At 43.7% G+C, this 18581-nt stretch overlaps 1 protein-coding gene across 3 annotated transcripts in view; it reads right to left on the minus strand.

Moving 5' to 3' along the window:
• Positions 1 to 437: 437 nt before the first annotated feature.
• The window catches only part of LOC146175085 (venom metalloproteinase Antarease-like), a 125467-nt gene continuing 107323 nt past the window's right edge, over positions 438 to 18581 (minus strand). For all 3 annotated transcript variants that reach the window (XM_084584517.1, XM_084584518.1, XM_084584516.1), the window contains 2 exons: positions 17970 to 18080; positions 438 to 733 (listed from right to left, as the gene is read on the minus strand). In XM_084584517.1, the coding sequence (XP_084440643.1) occupies positions 692 to 733; positions 17970 to 18080 (153 nt within the window). In that variant the 3' untranslated portion in view covers positions 438 to 691. The remainder of the gene's footprint in view (positions 734 to 17969; positions 18081 to 18581) is intronic.

Below are 18581 nucleotides of genomic sequence, written 5' to 3' on the forward strand. Positions count from 1 at the left end.
GGTGGTGCGGAGTCCTGAGCTGTTTTCACTATTTCACATATCTTAATGTGCTGAGCGAAAAGGGGAGAAGAGTAGCGTCACGTAAAGTTGCGCTGAAAGGGCTTTGAAAGTTATTAAAGTAGCATTTGTGCAGTTTACAGAGATTTCCCATAAAGTTCAGGATTAGAAGTTGTGCTGAAATCCAAGCAGGACCTCCTAAACATGTCACCCTATTTTAAATGATCATCGTCTGAGCACAGCTGCAGTTTATGAATTATCCATTTTTTTTTCATCCATATAATGATTGTAAGCTTCCCCAAATCAGCTGCAGTAAATTTGTGCCCGCGTAAGAAATGTCTGATTTCAGAAACAGCTCATATTCGTCTTCATTGACTCATTTTCTAGACCGAAACATTGATACGGCACCCTTTTGTGGTGCAAATTATATCACATACAAGTACTTGTTTAAAAACTCAGTTTATTCATTTGTTCATGTACTCTACCTTTGACATCAATGCAATATGTTTCAACGAAGAAATCAAGTAAATATAATACATTAAACGTATTTGATTGCAATCGTGTACATAAATGTATCAGTGTTTTACATCGCACGTAGTTTCTCGCTTTTTGCGGGCTGTTAAGATTCCCAGAAGCTCCGTCGTTGACGATCGGCCAGAAAACTTTCTCTAAGATGCCCATAACAAGAACTCTTCTACATCTGGACGCAGCTCTCACAGACGCCGCGTCTGCATCTCTGAAAAATTTGAAGCAGAAAATAGGTGAAAATCTATAGAAGAGCAAATGAAGCTTATTCCTGCATACGAAAATCAGTTGACCCAATGTTTGTGCGTATAGCACCTGTGACTATTTCAGTTAAGCGGACGTAAGGCACCATCAATAACATGTTCGCACAACGCACGTTATTCATAAACAGTCCTCCCACCCGAAAACGGTTATAGAGTGTACTTTTCTAAGTGTTGATAGGTCATTTTTTCCTGTCTGTGCGGCTGGATCTTACATAAAAGCGCACAACATGTACATCATCAAGCTCAGTAATTACGCAATGAATAGAGAAATTAGGTAACAAACTTTGTTTCTTTCATTTATGTGCCAAAATTGTATTATAAAAGCGAAGGCCATTCAATGAAAGACGAGTGCAGTTTTAAATTTTCATTATCGGCAATGCTGTTGGCAGTATTTAACGTCAAAAATACACAATTTGTGTTGTAAAGCTGACCTCTCGCAATGCCAATATTTTAAATGGCATCGTTTTGTCTATTTTTAGGATTATTTATTTTTGGTTTAATTGTTTTTCAAATTCGTGGGGTAAAAACCGGGTGTCACTTTTCGACTTGAAATTGGGGAAGAAATCGGGTTTTTGTGGAAACACTCAGAAATTCGGGTTTTATCAAGTAAAACTTAGAACGTAATGATTTATTCCATTTCTCCTAATCGATGTGTAACAATTAGGGTTATGTTTTGGGTTGCTTTCAATATATTATTTCATAATTCGGCGTTTCTGTCGTATTTATTACTCTCTGTGATGTGCAGCGGTGAGTTTTTGGACAAAAAACATTTTAGTAACGTGAGCATACATAATGATCTACAAGCGCAACATTTCGATCGGTTTCCATCCAAGATCTGTCTGGTCTCTGCAGAGGTATCTTAGCTGAGAGAACGTTCGCTCAACGTTACTGCTGCCCTTAGCTTGACATACCAATGGCAACGTTGCACTTGCTAGCCTGGGCTAGCGCACAGTTGCTTCGTTCCAGTTGTCAATAACTTCAGGACTTTTATTTGTGTGGCTTGCTTCCAGCAAGCACTGGTTCAACTCCCCGTGAAGTGAGCCTACATCGCCCGTCGCAGAAACGAATAGAGATCGATAGTCATCAAATGACTGACTCAGCAGCCGTTACTGGAATAGATTGAGTAAGGAACCCAGTTTTCACATTACCAACTGGTTTTCTTTTTTGCTGATATTTTCGGCTTCAGAGTGCAACCTAATTTTCTGGAAATTTTCGCCCAGAACTCTTCACAAGATTTTACAAATATGGCACTGCTATTGCTCCATCGCTTTTACCTATCATCGTGGAAAACTCTTTGAGAGTCTGCTGTAACGTGACGTCTACGAGGTGATCGAAGCTTGGCATGACAAGTTTTCCGCTTTCAAGCGTTTTCTGGACATCTAAATGTTGTCGTGACGCTGGGACTTAGACAACCCGGCTTGCACTTGGTAGCAAGCATAGACTCCGGGTTGATGAAGGATTGAATCTTCGAAGTTGGTAAAATATATACAAGCAGGTTTAATGGCACTTTGAGAAAACTTATTTACATAAAAAAAAGGGTATATCAGCAAAATGGCAAGCGTTAAGAGTTCATAGCGAGAAGCGTCTGGATGAGCCGTTTACCCAGGGCTCAGAGAGTCATTTCGTGCTCTGTAACGTCCTTAAATCTCCCTATGTCCAGCCCCTCTCTGATGATGCTGACCAATCAGTTCCAGGGCACACCGCTCAGATATCGGCAACCAATCGAACACATCACTGCACTCATGGTCTGATGCACTGACTGGTCCAGTATTGTTTCGTCGGGCGTGGTCACTTGTTGTCGGATAGAGCTTGGGAACGGCGAGGAGGTAAATTTCGATTCTTCTGCAAAGATCCGCTATGTTGGTTCCGGCAAGTGGATTTCCTTCTCAGAAACCGAAGTGTACGAACGTGCCAAGAATGCTGCTCCCAGCATTGTCCCTTTCCGGCAAATGCAACTCTTTGTTGCATTCACGGAAAATCCTCTTATGGCCGTTTTCCTCATGCTCCTTTCTTCTCCTGTACATCAGCGGACGTGTCACCCCGATCGTCTCCTTTGGACAATGGGCATTCCTCACTTGACAATAGCGCCTCTCGACGGGAAGGGTGAAAAGTTGAACAAAAGCACTTCCGGCTATTTCTCACAGGGCGACGTTTCTTTGTATTTTTCTTGACGTTCCCTTGACAGGGCCAACTTTTCAGTTCTAGGGTCACGACAAAGCAAAGCATGCTCACACAAAAAGATTCATGTCAACACGCTCACTTAGAGCCCTTGCACAAACAGCGCATATCAATACCATGCCCACAGGCGCACAATAGTGCGCGCAAGCGCGGACCATGCACGGTCACAACAATGTGGCTTGCGTGCATCTCTCAATAAAACAGCCTTCGCATAAACAAACCTCTTTAATAGAAAGTATCGTTCGAATAGCCTCTGGTCTGCTGCTTTCATACGAGTTTTCAACAATTTCTATGGGCACAGTTGTTGAAGAAATTGGGAAAAATTGAATTTCCCCCCATTTTTTAGGAATATGTTCGAGGTGCGAAAACCGGTTAAAATCGGGGTTTACCCGAAAACGAACAACCCTGTTATTGAATTTCGTAGAAGCAGTGATCGCCATTTCCGCGTCAGCCTCACGCCCAGAGACGCAGTTTTCAAAGTGTGTAATGCGCTAGCTTTACGAACTAAAAATGCACATTTTTGACGTTCAGTTCTTTGATCTGCCTTACCGGCAGATAATAATTAGAAACTGGACTCAGCTTTCGTTCGGACGGTCTTCATGCTGGCCCTAAGATCAAAAATAAAAGTTCATTACCTAATTTAAGGTCATTGTAAACGTAATTACTCAGCTCTATACATACATATTCTCCGCCTTGGTGTACAGGCCTCCTACATAGACCATTCTGATGTATCTTTTGTAGTGCTTAAAAAAACTAGCTGTTACCAGTTTAAAAGGACCCTGTAATAATGAAGCCAGTATTTCTGTACGTTGCTAAAAAGGTGGTTTAAGAAATGTGATACCGAAACACGTTACCAGAAATGTTTACAGAACTATCACATCTGTTAAAAATGACATTTTACGCAATACAAGCTGCGGAAGAAAAAGGGGCGAGGGAGGTGACACCTTATCACTGCCTTTAAGCATTTAAATACATGACGCGACAGGTTTCATGGCTTCCGTGTACCAGCTCCCTTTGCGGATTCTGATTCGCGTAAATGCAGTTTGCTGCTGTTTTAGTCCATTATCTTTTATTTGGAGTTTATTAACCGACACATGCTCATTAGCATCCACCTTAACCAAAAAGGTTATGGGAAGAGTCACCCCAGTCGCTAAAAACTACAGAAAAGTTTCTGTTTTTATGACCGAATTTCTGTGCGGTTTTTCACGGGAAACCTTTTGTGACAACATAACATTCTGTATTAATATCACAAATATCTATAGGTACAACAGAAAAGTGGCACAGAACTACAGGCGACACAACTATACTACAGAGAAATTACAGAAAAGCACTAAACAACTACAGAAAAATCTGACGTTTATGACAGAACGCAAGAATATTTCATCGTATTTTTGACACCGTTCTGCAGTTTATTTTCCATGGGGGTACATGATGTAAATACAAATATCCGCTTTTGCTAGTCTCAGGTATTTACCTGCGTTGTTCACAGTTACAGTTCAGTCGTTCAGTCGTGCCCGACTCTTCGTGACCCTATGGACCATGTCACGCCACGCTTTCCGGTCTCTCACTATCTTCCTAACATCACATAACTTCATCTGCAGTGCCTCGAGAATGCCATCTAACCATCGCGTTCGCTGCCTACCCCTTCTCCGGCGACCCTCAACCTTTCCCAATATCAAATCTTTCTCCAGCGACTCCTCTCTTCTCATCAGATGACCAAAGTAGCTGAGCTTTAACTTTAGAATTTGACCCTCCAATGAGCAGTCAGGGTTTATGGTCGACAATATCGACTGATTTGATCTTCTGGCAGTCCAAGGATCTCTCAAGAGTCTTCGCCAGCACCACAATTCAAACGCGTCAATTCTTCGGCGGTCAGCCTTTTTCACAGTCCAACTCGCATCCATAAATCACAACTGGAAAGACCATAGCACGGGTTATGCGGATCTTGGTTGGCAGACTAATGTCTCTGCTCTTTACTAGGCGGTCAAGGCTAACCTTTGCTTTCTTTCCCAGAAGCAGGCGTCTCCTAATTTCATGGCTGCAGTCTGCTTCCGAGGTAATCTTGGAGCCCAAGAAGAGAAAATCTGTCACAGCTTCCACTTCTTGTCCCTTAATGCTCCAGGACTTGATAGGGCAAGACGCCATGGTCTTTGTCTTTTTAATGTTCTGTTCTCACTCTCTTCTTGTATGCGCATCAGAAGTCTCTTGAGTTCCACTTCACTTTCTGCCATTAAAGTGGTATCATCCGCATATAAAAGGTTGTTGATACGTTTTCCAGCAATCTTAACTCCATCTGAAGACTCGTCCAGACCGGCCTTCCTCATGATGCACTCTGCATATAGGTTAAATAAGCAGGGCGACAGTATGCAGCCTTGCCTCACTCCTTTCTCAATCGGGAACCAGTCAGTAGGACCATGCCCAGTTCTGACTGTGGCCTCTTGCCCTTCATACAGGTTCCTGAGGAGACAGATGAGGTGAATTGGAACGCCCATCTCTTGGAGAGCTTGCCACAATCGGTTGTGATCTACGCAGTCAAACGCTTTTGCATAATCAATAAAGCAGAAGTAGATGGGAAAGAAGTAGAAAGTAGAAAGAAGTTGTTCACAGACAGGTGCATAAAACCTCTGTCAGAAAGCAAACATAGACATTGCTCATTCCTCGTTCGATCTCGAGCCAAATCTACGCTCTGGACACCATATACGCGGCAAAAAGAACCAAGGCGAAAGGATAATGTGCGCGCGACAAAAATAAAAGTTCTATTGCTTCCGGTTTTCTTGAAAAATTCTAATTTTGCTTCAGACTATTTCTACCCAACGCAGTCGAGCAAAATCATGACTTTCAATGAAAGCACCGGCCATACTCTGCATTGGATTTAAACGATTTTTGGTTCTATCTATATTGTTTCCCGCTCGCTCACGTGCGTTTATCGTCCAGGTGTTTAAAGCTATAACTCTTACCGTCGCCCTTTGGATATCAACTGATTTCCCCGCCTTTTTTCGGGTGTCTCAATGCTTTTTATCCCCACTCGCTCTTGTCAGCCATGCTTTTTACGTACATATGTTTTGTATTTCTATTTTACTTACATATATTTTGATGTATAAAGTACCCCATCTCAGCAGCAAATATTATTCGGCGACAAAATATCGCTCACTAAGGTTTGAGGCAGCTATAGTATGCTGCACGTTTCTTGGTACTCAGTGCTAGCTGCGCACTTTTTCGCACTTGCGTTGTTTTATTTACAGGTGTTCTTAGAGCGAGACAGACGAGGGCAAGAAAGGGAAACAGGGCGAGTGCTACTTGCAACTGAAGTATGATAGGAAGAAATATGAGCTCGAGGAACTGCGTAAGGATGCCCAGCGATCTACTGAATTAGGACTCATGCTACAGATAATGCCTTATCAACCCCCTTCATCATAATTCAGTGGATAGTTGGGCATGCGTATGCAGATCCTCGAGCTCGTTTTTTTTTTTTGCTTCGAATTCCAGTTGAAACTTAGCGCTCGTTCTGTGTCCCTCATTTGGCCTCGTCTTCTCTAGCAAAGCCCACCCGAAAATCATGACCTACCAACTGGCCCACAACTCCACCTTGCGTTATTTGATGTTCTGCGGTTTTTTATTGCTGTTCGTAACTGCCCTCATTTGCGAATTACGATTGATGGCATATATTGAAATTACGTGATGACCAATTAATTAAGTTGCAGTCGATTTGAAACGCAATATTTTTTCGCAGTGCGACAATAATATCTCTTCATGCAGGGTCGTCAAAGTTCGGATTTTGTCATCAGCACTTCGTATCTGAAAAGATAAGCTTGAACTGCCAGCGCCTACCTACTCGTCCGTGTCATAGGGTCTTTTGACGTCACGCAAACCCGCGACTATTCAGTGCACGATCATGTCACCTACCCACTACCACTAGCCAAAGCCATATCGATAATTTGTGACTCAAAAAAGTAGTAATAGAAAATGCCGATGACGCCCCCGGAGATTGAGATAGATTATTATAGAACGAGAATTTTGTTGTTACCTCATTAAAAATGGCCTAATAGCGTGCTGTCCGTCTTTCGAAATTAACGCCCACCGTAGTGTTTCCTATGCAGAAAAAAACGTCAAATCCATACCACCTTACAATTTCAAACAATATAGCGAGCTGATGCAGGTCTACAGAGCATCGCGTCCGCTCTGCACCCCACCCAACGCCTCCCTAGACAGTAAGCACTCAACACTGATAAGAAAACGGCATATGGCGAAGCCGTTGGAGTAGCTGGGTCTTAATTCGAGCCGTCAGAGTTTATTATCGTTCGCTGCCACAATGTTTGGGTACAGCCACAGGTCTATTTTTAAGATCATTCAAAACATTTTAATAGGATCAAAACGTCGCCCTTGCTAATATGCTTTGAATTTTTTATTCTGTAAATACAAATCTCAGTATTCTTCTACAGCGTGTCTTAGTATTTACCCTTTTTTATTTGGTTTTTCATATTTTTACTTTCCTTCTCTATATCCTAGCAATCAGTTCTTTTTTTGTGATGTAATTATAAAGCTCAAAATATAATATGTCTGCAGCTTAATTCCGGGCCAATCACCCTCTGTGGGTATGTGCCATCAAATTAGAGAACAAGAACAACGCTGAAGCTAAGCTCTGCTTGTACTGCGAGTTTGTCCCTGACGGCGAACTGTTGCGGCTACGTCAGAGTGTGCCCCGTAGCAATATATGGCAAAGGCCAATTTAAAGTGGTTGTTTCATGTAACACTGGGGCTACCACGATCTACTACCTTGATCTCCAGGATTCTGTATGAATTACTTGCAAAGGCGTCATGCAAAGACCGTGTATGTGTAGACGACGCTACTCAGCCTTTAAGGGAGAGAAAGTAAACGTTCTGAACGCCGTAAATATGAACGGAAGATCATTGATCAGCAAAGATATGAGTAAGGAGATGCCTTCTTACTAATTTGTTTTCTTTAGTTTTTATCATTTATTTTCTTTATATGCGTTCCTTACAAGCAAAATTCCATTATAACTCACAAGTTTTTATTCATTCAGTTTTCCGTTAAAAACACTATTTTCCCTTTCAATATTAAACTGAACAGCATAAATAAAAGCAACAATGTCTAATAATATTGGTCCATTACATTTTACCGGAACGCAGGAAGCGTCACAACACCAATCAAACCGACTCTCCTTTCTGATCATTTTGGCATTGGTGAAGGAGAATACGCCAAGCTTTGCGAAACTTTGGAAGATTCTTTCCAGGCATATGAAGCTACATTTGATGCTTTTATCGAAGGGCAACAAACAGAAATAATTAAAACGAACCTCTTGAAATTCGAAAGGTAGGCCACAGCTATAAAACGCGGTTTTCTTCAATCTGGTACAAAAAAATTTGGTTACATTGTGAATCGCGTACAGCGTATGAAGGAGAGAGTGTTGTAGATCTGTTTGCGTTAACCAGGTGAATGCCCTTGCTGATCCAAAGGTCTATCATGCATAACACTTATGGCGTAAAGATTGTCAGTTAGTGTTTTTATTATACGGTGCGTGGCGTGTAAGGAACTTATATGTAAAATATTTTCAAATGTGTTTGTTTTGCAGTGAATTTCAAGAGTGCAGATTGTCTGTGCATAAACTCCGGACGAAAAGCAACTGAACAATACACTGCAACGGTGCTGCTATATTCAATCATTTCAACAAACTTGTTACAGGATAAGCACGACATTTACATGGTTTTCAGTCTACCTATAACTGCAATCAAGTCGCTATTGATATTCTTCCAGTGCGCTTCGATGATCATTATACTAGACCATGTTTTTACCCAACATAACCGGACGCCCCTCCCTTGAATTTTACCGTTCAACCACAAGAAGCTTTCTCCTTCCAGTCCAAGTGCGCGCATATAGGCTTGAAGCGTTCAAAGTGGCAAAAGCCCGCAATGCTTGATTTTCATCACATCCTAAATACAAGTTTTCCGACGGACCAAGTCTTTCGATATGCAAAGAGGCGCTGTTCATCTCGGCCTTACTGTTCCGTACTCCTGCTCTGCTTGATGATGATATATTGACTGCTGGACAGTACCTTAGCAACATCCCAAGAGGGAATTGGAGGTATAATGCGCTAGCACTAGATGGATCCCCTCGCTAGAAATAACCTTGATCTATGATTTGAAATTCTGTTTGCAGAAGAAATGGTCGGGCATTGGTTGGTTGGCAGGACGGGTGCTCTCATTGTGCCACATAACATGGCCGAGTAGGAAGAAGTTGCTTGCTTTGGTAGCACTTGCAGCTAAAACGACAAAGGAATCGAGGCTTGAACCATTATGTCCTGCGCCATACACGCCGCCCTTCGAACACGCAGGATACATTGCACGACTTCGTTAAAGCGGCATTGATATTGTTACGGTGAGCTGTCTCGGAGACGACGATGAAGTGCTGGGGTAGTGAACAACGACTACGCTGGAGCTAGGCTCTGTTGGTCGTGCGAGTGCTTTTCTGACGGCGAACTGCTGCGGCTCCGTCGGAGTGTGCCGTAACAATATTCAGTGCTCTGCACCTATATCTGAAAGGTATCGAAAAGGACTCTTTTTGCGGTGAAACCGTTCAGAATGCTTGCGTGTTAATGCGCCTTTTGTTGCGTAGTAGATTGGATAATGCCCTTCATGAATCACTGCCTTGTCGTGGCGGAGGGGCTTGCGAAACTCGATGTAGTGAGATCTGCTGTGTAAGGCCACCCAAGATAGACAGATCACGGCAGAGAGTTCTGACAAAATGTGATTCACTGGAGAAGGTAATGGCAACCCACTCCATTCATTATTACAGCGCAAAGATGGACGGAACAAGAGGAGGACACAACAGCGCTGACTGTCAACTAAATTTTACTCGAGACCAGTAGGTTTTTATACCGCCTGGCGATCAGAAACGGAAAAGAACAGGAAAACATGCTAGAATAGCAACAGGAATGTGCGAGGGTACAAGAATGAAGATTAGCCGACACGTGTCAGATTTCACATTCTAGATATTTGAACTCTTTCTGGGACAATGCCACTGATGGTGCGCTTATGCAATCCTCCTGCAATCTTATAATCATACAAGCTTCTATAATCTCTCTTGTTAATGCGTCTCGTTGTTTTCCTATGACACTGCATTGCCTGTACATAGGTTCACATTGATAGTCACTATCATCTTCTGCGCAGCAGTCCCTGCAATGTTTGGCTACGTGGCCTGAGGTAGCAACACGTGGGACATTATCACTGTGCTCTTTTAGCCTTTTGTCGAGACAGCGGTCAGTCTGCCCGATGTACTTTTTCCCACAGTACATCGGCAGAGAATACACCACACCTTCTTGACAAGGGACAAAATGATCCCCATGTTTAACTTTGCACCTGCGCGGCTCAATAGTCCTGCAATTAACTTTTTTGCACATCCTGGAAAGTTTTTCCGGCGCTGAAAATACTACATCAACCCCCGCCCGACTTCCAATTTTTCGGAGGTTGTGCGACACCTGATGGAGGTAAGGAAAAGCAACAAACTTCCTTCTTTCCCTTTGCCTAACCGGTTCGCTAGTGAGGCGAGGTCTCAGGCTTTTCAGCTGCTTTTCTGCAACCTACACTAGCACATCGGATGGATAGCCAGCCATTGTAAGGCGATCAACTTGTATCGCAAAGCTTTGTCCCATACTATGCTCGCAACAATTCTTTAAAACATTATTAAAAACAGAATGAATAATGGCCCTTTTTACAAGTTTAGAATGAGCTGATTCATATGGCAGGATGGGTTTTTTAGCTCGAGGCTCGTACGACCAACACACATGGGACGGAGTGAAATGAAGGGTGAGATCTAAGAACCTGATAGTGTCATTAAGTGGGGTTTAATGTGTTATAACCAATGGTTCAAGACACTCTGTGAACACTGAATAAATTTTTAGGAACTGCTGCTCAAAGCTGAGGTTGTCGTACTGTACAAACACAAAGTAATCGTCAACAAATCTAAAAATGCGGCACACACCAAACCCTTCCAAACGATCTTGCAGTGTTTTGTCACGCAAGGCCAAAAACATATCACTCAGAATCGGGGCTTGGCATGAACCAATACATATTCCGTCTTTATGAATGTACATATCCCCATTCCATTCTACAAAAGTCGAAATAAGATAAGATGATAACAATTCTAGGAAGGCATCTGCAACAATTCCGCACTCGTTTTGGAAAGCTATGACACCATGCTTTTCAATGTGGTTATTCACAGCTGACAGTATCTCCCCCTGGGGATTTGTGTAATACAAGTCTTTAACGTCGAGTGAAAATCCCTGCAGTTTTTTATCGTGATCTCATCCCTTTATGAAGGTGATCACTTCGTTAGAATTTTGTTATTCTAAAAGGGTCATTGATAGTTAAAACGTTGAGTTTCTGTTGCAAGTATTTTGCGACCTGCTTCTGCCAAGTCCCTACTTCTGAAACTATTGCACGAAACGGCCAGTTGGATTTATGGGTCTTTGCAGAGAAGAAAATTTCAAGGTTGCTCTTGTGACAGTTCCCAATCATACTCGACAACTTGTTTAAATTCAACTTGTCAGTTAGCTTTTCTGCTTGACTCTTAATTTTCGTCATTTTTACATCATCGCGCTTGTCAAAGCTGCAAGGACGCTGTCCATTGCTTTCGACATGTACACATCTCTAGTTAAAACAACAAAACCTCCATCTTTGTCTGCAGGAAGAAGAGACAGCGAGTTATTTTTCAGCCAATTAACTATTTTGAACAAGGGGAGCTTCCTGCCTGCCTGTCCGTGCTTTGCTAAAACGTCTACACCTTCAGAGAAGCAACGGTCTTCTTCGGTCCTCTCTGCGCGTCGAGAAACTTGTTTCACCATCGCCAAGAGCTCCGGTCTCGAAGTTTTTGGCTCGACCGCAAACTTGTGCCCCCGGCCAAGGACTTGCCTGATGTTGTCGGGCAGGGAGATGCCCTCCATGACATGGATCTGTTGTCTGGTAGCTGGAGCCCTCTTAGGAAGCAGTGCACGAAGCGCTGGGAGCGTCTGTTGCCAAAGGAACTCGGTGGTGCAGTCGATGGACCGATATAATTGGTGCCACTGCGCTTTTGAGTGTTCTTGCTCAGCATGGAACTGTACCAAGACCTTCAAGCGCTCCTTGTACGCTCGCACTTGCTGAAGCCATTCAGACCCGAGAATCTTGCAGTCTTCTTCCATGGCTTGCCGAAGGTTGAACGCCGCCAAATAAGTCTGATACATCAGGTGGGAGGATTCTCTTGCGAACGCAAAACCCTAGTGAGCGTGCTCGGCAAGCCGTAGCGGCGACTACTGGTACCACGTGGAAATGATCAGGAACACATGCAAAAGAGCCCTTTGTAATAGAAATAAAGTTCCATAATACAACATTTTAGGCGAGTTGGTTACATGCATTCAATATTACAGCGCAAAGACAGACGGAACAAGAGGAGGACACAACAGCGCTGACTGTCAACTAAATTTTATTCGAGATCAGTAGGTTTTTATACCGCCTGGCGATCAGAAACGAAAAAAAAACAGGAAAACATGCTAGAATAGCAACAGGAATGTGCGAGGGTACAAGAATGAAGATTAACCGACACGTGTCAGATTTCACATTCTAGATATTTGACCTCTTTCTGGGACAATGCCACTGATGGTGCGCTTATGCAATCGTCCTGCAATCGCCTTACAATGGCTGGCTATCCGTCCGATGTGCTAGTGTCGGTGGCAGAAAAGCAGCTGAAAAGCCTGAGACCTCGCCTCACTAGCGAACCGGTTAAGCAAAGGCAAAGAAGGAAGGTTGTCATTTTGCCTTACCTCCATCAGGTGTCGCACAACCTCCGAAAAATTGGAAGTCGGGCGGGGGTTGATGTAGTATTTTCAGCGCCGGAAAAACTTTCCAGGATGTGCAAAAAAGTTAATTGCAGGACTATTGAGCCGCGCAGGTGCAAAGTTAAACATGGGGATCATTTTGTCCCTTGTCAAGAAGGTGTGGTGTATTCTCTGCCCATGTCCTGTGGGAAAACGTACATCGGGCAGACTGACCGCTGTCTCGACAAAAGGCTAAAAGAGCACAGTGATAATGTCGCACGTGTTGCTACCTCAGGCCACGTAGCCAAACATTGCAGGGACTGCTGCGCAGAAGATGATAGTGACTATCAATGTGAACCTATGTACAGGCAATGCAGTGTCATAGGGAATCACCGAGACGCATTAACAAGAGAGATTATAGAAGCTTGTATGATTATAAGATTGCAGGAGGATTGCATAAGCGCACCATCAGTGGCATTGTCCCGGGAAGAGGTCAAATATCTTGAATGTGAAATCTGACACGTACCGGCAAATCTTCGTTCTTGTACCCTCGCACGTTCCTGTTGCTATTCTAGCATGTTTTCCTGTTTTTTTCCGTTTCTGATCGCCAGGCGGTATAAAAACCTACTGGTCTCGAATAAAATTTAGTTGACAGTCAGCGCTGTTATGTCCTCCTCTTGTTCCGTCCGTCTTTGCGCTGTAATATTGAATGTATGTAACCAACTCGCCCAAAATGTTGTATTATGGAACCCACTCCAGTATTTCCTGCCAAGAAAACCCTATAACCAGTTAGGCACCAACAACTACTGTTGTTGAGGAGAGCATGTTGCCGGGGTAGTTGGTGATCCATTAAGTAAAAAATTTAGCGCAAAAAAAGAACACAAAGGACAAAGAACAGCGCTCGTCATACGTCTTATGTGTTCTTCTTTGTCCTTTTTGTTCTTTTTTTGCGCTACATTTTTTGCACTACTGCTGAAGAAGCTGACGTTGAGCGAATTTATGCGGACCTGCAATCCCTTTTAGACCGCACTCCATCATCGTAAGTCGTTTTTCTCATAGGAGACTGGAATGCTACGGTAGGGAGTGAAGAAATATCCGGAATTACAGGAAAGTTCGGTCTTAGTGAGCCGAATGAAGCTGGGCAAAGGCTAGTAGAGTTTTTTCAAGAAAACAACCTGACCATACCAAATACTCATTTTCAACAACACAAGAGGCGCCTGTACGCATAGACTTCACCGGGCGGTCTGTACTGGAATCAGGACGATTATATCCTTTGCCGGCAGAGATGGAGAAGCGCTATACAAACGCCAAAAACAAGGCCTGGGGCCGATTGTGGCACCAATCATCAGCTTCTTTTTACCAAAATTAAGCTTCGATTGAGGAAAACGTAGAAAACTAAGGGCCTATAAGGTATGATCTGGATCAAATTCCATCAAAATATGCTTGGGAAGTGAGGAACCGATTTCAAGAATTAGATCTAGAAGACAGAGCCTGAAGAGATGTGGACTGATGTTCGTGAAATAATACAAGAAGTTGCTACTAAGGTAGTTCCAAAGCACAAGAAATGCAAGAAAGCAAACTGGTTATCTGAAGAGGCTTTGCAAATAGCTGAGGAAAGGAGGATGGCAAACGTTATGGGGAAAAGTTAAAGATACAAGGTGCTCAATGGGGATCTTCAGAAAATAGCAAGGTGACATAAGAATGCCTTCCTGAACATACAGTGCCAAGCAGTTGAGGACAGCAGCCAATTAAGGAACACAAGAGCTCTGTATAAGACAATCAAAGATATCAAAGAAAGCTTCTGTGCTAAGCTGGGCGTGATAAATGACAAACGAGGCAAGGACCTCACTGAAGCCTCAGAGATAAAGAAGAGGTGGCAGGAATACACAGAAGAACTGTACAAGAAGGACCCGGAAGTGCATACCCAACATATGATGGTTGTGAAGTTGAATGGGCCTTAGCCAGTTTTGCTAAGAACAAAGCTAGCGGAATTTATGGCATTCCAGCTGAGTTGCTTCAAAACCTCAACCATGACGCTGTTAACATTCTGCATACATTATGACAGAAGATTTGGACAACACTGCAGTGGCCACAGCATTGGAGGAGGTCAGTTTACATCCCCTTTCCAAAGAAAGGCAGTGCCAAATATTGTTCCAACTACCGCACGATCGCGCTTATTTCGCATGCTAGCAAGGAGATGTCGAAAATCCACCAAAGTAGGCTGCAGCAGTATGTGGATCGGGAGCTTCCGGACGTGCAAGCTGGGTTTCGCAAGGGTAGATCAACTAGAGACCAAATTGCTAACCCTCGCTGGGTCATGGAAAAAGCAAGAGAGTTCTAGAAACCTATCTACTTCTGCTTTATTGATTATGCGAAAGCGTTTGACTGCGTAGATCACTGGAGATTGTGGCAAGCTCTCCAAGGGATGGGAGTTCCAATTCACCTCATCTGTCTCCTCAGGAACCTGTATGAAGGGCAAGAGGCCACAGTCAGAACTGGGCATGGTCTTACTGATTGGTTTCCAATTGAGAAATGAGTGAGGCAAGGCTGCATACTCTCGTCCTGCCTATTTAACTTATATTCAGAGTGCATCATGAAGAAGGCCGGTCTGGACGAGCCTTCAGCTGGAGTGAAGATTGCTGGAAAACGTATCAACAACCTTAGATATGCGGATGATACCACCTTAATGGCAGAAAGTGAAGTGGAGCTCAATAGACTTCTGATGCGCGTACAAGAAGAGAGTGAAAGGTTTGGGCTTAAACTGAACATGAACTGAAAGACAAAAATCATGGCGTCTTGCCCTATCAATTCCTGGAGCATCAAGGGACAAGAAGTGGAAGCTGTGACAGATTTTGTTTTCTTGGGCTCCAAGATTACCCCGAAAGCAGACTGCAGCCATGAAATTAGGAGACGCATGCTTCTGGGAAAGGGAGCCATGCTTAGCCTTGACCGCCTAGTAAAGAGCAGAGACATTAGTCTGCGAACCAAGCTCCGTATAACTCGTGCTATGGTCTTTCCAGTTTTGATGCATGGATGCGAGTTGGACTGTGAAAAAGGCTGACCGCCGAGGAATTGACGCGTTTGAATTGTGGTACTGGCGGAGACTCTTGAGAGTTCCTTGGATGGCCAGAAGATGAAATCAGTCTATATTGTCGACCATAAACCCTGACTGCTCATTGGAGGGTCAAATTCTAAAGCTAAAGCTCAGCTTCTTTGGTCTATGATGAGAAGAGAGGAGTCGCTGGAGAAAGATTTGATGTTGGCAAAGGTTGAAGGTCGCCGGAGATGGGGTAGACAGTGAACGCGATGGTTAGATGGCGTCCTCGAGGCGCTGCAGATGAAGTTATGTGATGTTAGGAAGATAGTGAGAGACCAGAAAGCGTGGTGTGACATGGTCCATAGGGTCACGAACTGTCGGAGACGACTGAACGACTGAACTGAATTGAAATTGGACAATAATCTTTGCATAGTTCGGCCACATATGATGCGAAACGATAAAGGTCTGCGAGGAGGTTGATAGAGCGAAAAACGCGGACACTAATTGTCCGGCAAAGGGCAGGGTGGTGCCATCCAGCATCTTGAAGTAAACACGTAAATTTTGCCTTGGCGCTTTGGAGACGCGGCGCGTTCTTCGAGCGACACCAGATGGCGCCACCACTGTTTTTAATCGGGAACTCAGTTGGCGCTTTTGCTTTCTCAATGTTGTCGCTGACGGTTCTGGTTTCTCACCAAGCGCGCCCAAACCAGGTAAGCACTACTGTCAAGCGTACTTCGCAACAAAGGTAAACAACGCGCAAGCTTTTTGCGCGGTTTTATCGTCAACAAATATCCAAAGGAGGGAAGAATTTTTCCGAAATGTTCTGATAAATTTGTAGAACACTGTACATGTCCAATTGTGTTTCATATAACGTGGCAGGTAAACAGTATGTGTGAGTTGTTGAGTTAAGGGATTAGCAATCAAGCGAGTAACAAAGTGCATATCGTGAAAGAGAATCCAAAAGGAGGGCCTTGTAGGTCTCTCATCGTTGGTTGCCTTCATTGAATAGCGTGCATAGTCGTTTGGCTCATACAGCCTTTTGCTTTGTGCCTTCGTACACTCTCTGTTTTACCGCTCAGGCTGGAAGCATTCCGGCCCTGAAGGAAGCACTCCATCACGTAATCCGGCCGGCACTGTCGAGCGCTCAATATTTGTCGTCTGAAAATTCGGAGGAATTAAACACTCCTTTAGAACGGACGGATATCTCAAGGAGCTAAGGTTTACCCTCTTATAGCCGTGCTGTCTTGGACACCTATTGTTGCATCTCTGACGGTAGTACCTATACTAGTGAAGTGCATGTCTGATATTCCCAAACCTGCTTATTCCTCTGTCCTTTCCATGCTGCTAAAATGCTTGATTTTCTACCGAAAGATTATTGCACACAGCCAATGTGAGCCACGCGCTGCAGTACCATCATCATAACGTAAACACACGAATAAAAGGCCCACAACCACGAACTTCAACGCGATGTTTAGCCCATGGCGACGCTAAAATTGCGAAAATCAGCTGTTCATTGGCTTCCACCGTTGTCATACACCTGACGTCTGCAATCGCCAGGGTTTCACGACTCGTCATAAGATAATCTGCTTTACAGAAGCCAGAAGAAAAACTACAATGACGACCTCAGGAATCCCTTTAAACACAACGCTTTCCACCCAGCGATGGTCACACAACTGCTGGTCATAAGCTGTAAAACACAAGTAAATATAATGCACGCTCCCCTTCTGTGATTTCTATAACGCCTACGAGCCGACATGCTTGCTTAATGGCGTTGAGAACTACGCAATATTTTATCTTTACGTAACGCTTACGAAATAAATTTTTTAACCACACCCCCCTCAAAGCTCTTGGTGAATTTGGATAGTCAGAGCGGTATGTGGCCAGTTTGGAGGAAGCTCATTTCCTCAGTTAATATTCCACTCGGCAAACATACTGATTTATTTAGGGCCGTTTTGTAAAGGCAGCTGGTGTGGTGTAATTCGAAATGCGGTAGTACTACTGTTTATTGTTTTGCGGTGAGACTTGCTCGCTAGACCCCTGCCCGAAATGTCTTGTCCATATTTTACCCGAATTTGTACATATTCTCTCCTTAACCTTGTTCCTTGCGTTCTTATTTCGAACAGACTGAAAGACAACTAGAAGATTATACTGCCCACTACTAACCTTTCCAGGACCACACACTAGCCCTTCTGGCATAGTGTGTTCTTGGCACCAAGTCCATTCCTCCTTCCAACAACACTTAATTTGGCAGTCCTCGTGTCGCTTGTGTCGCTTCTGTTGGAATGCAATACGTCACAAATGAATTACTGCTGAACTCATCATGACTTTCAAGCGTACAAAAAGTAGCCTTTTTTTTCTCTTGTATAATTTCAAGTGGTGGTGATAACACCCTGGGAAAAAAGAACCGAGAAGTGTAGTAGCTCTGAAATCCGCTCTTTAGAGAACTAAGCCAATCGGTGGCGGCGACAGCAGCGAACTTGCACGCTGGTCATCGAGCAAATGCCCGTTGTACCCTTCAGCGGTCAATTAAAATAAGCGAGGAAACATCTAAATAAAGTCGTATAGTTGGCCAGAGCAAACGACGCGGGTGACTGGAATCACTTTAGGTAAATATAGGCGCGTTTTGCTTCAAAAAGAAATTGATAAACTGTATTTCATGATATTGAACGTGAATAAAAGAAACACAGAATATCTTTTGTGCAGTGCACGCAGGCTGAAAAGGCTGCACGCCAGCGGCTGTCAGCAGCAACAATGAAAGATTACAAGCGTTAGTGG

This window comes from Amblyomma maculatum, chromosome 11, assembly GCF_055883805.1.
Source record: "Amblyomma maculatum isolate TAMU_Amacu chromosome 11, ASM5588380v1, whole genome shotgun sequence".
NCBI classification, from domain to species: Eukaryota; Metazoa; Arthropoda; class Arachnida; order Ixodida; family Ixodidae; genus Amblyomma; species Amblyomma maculatum.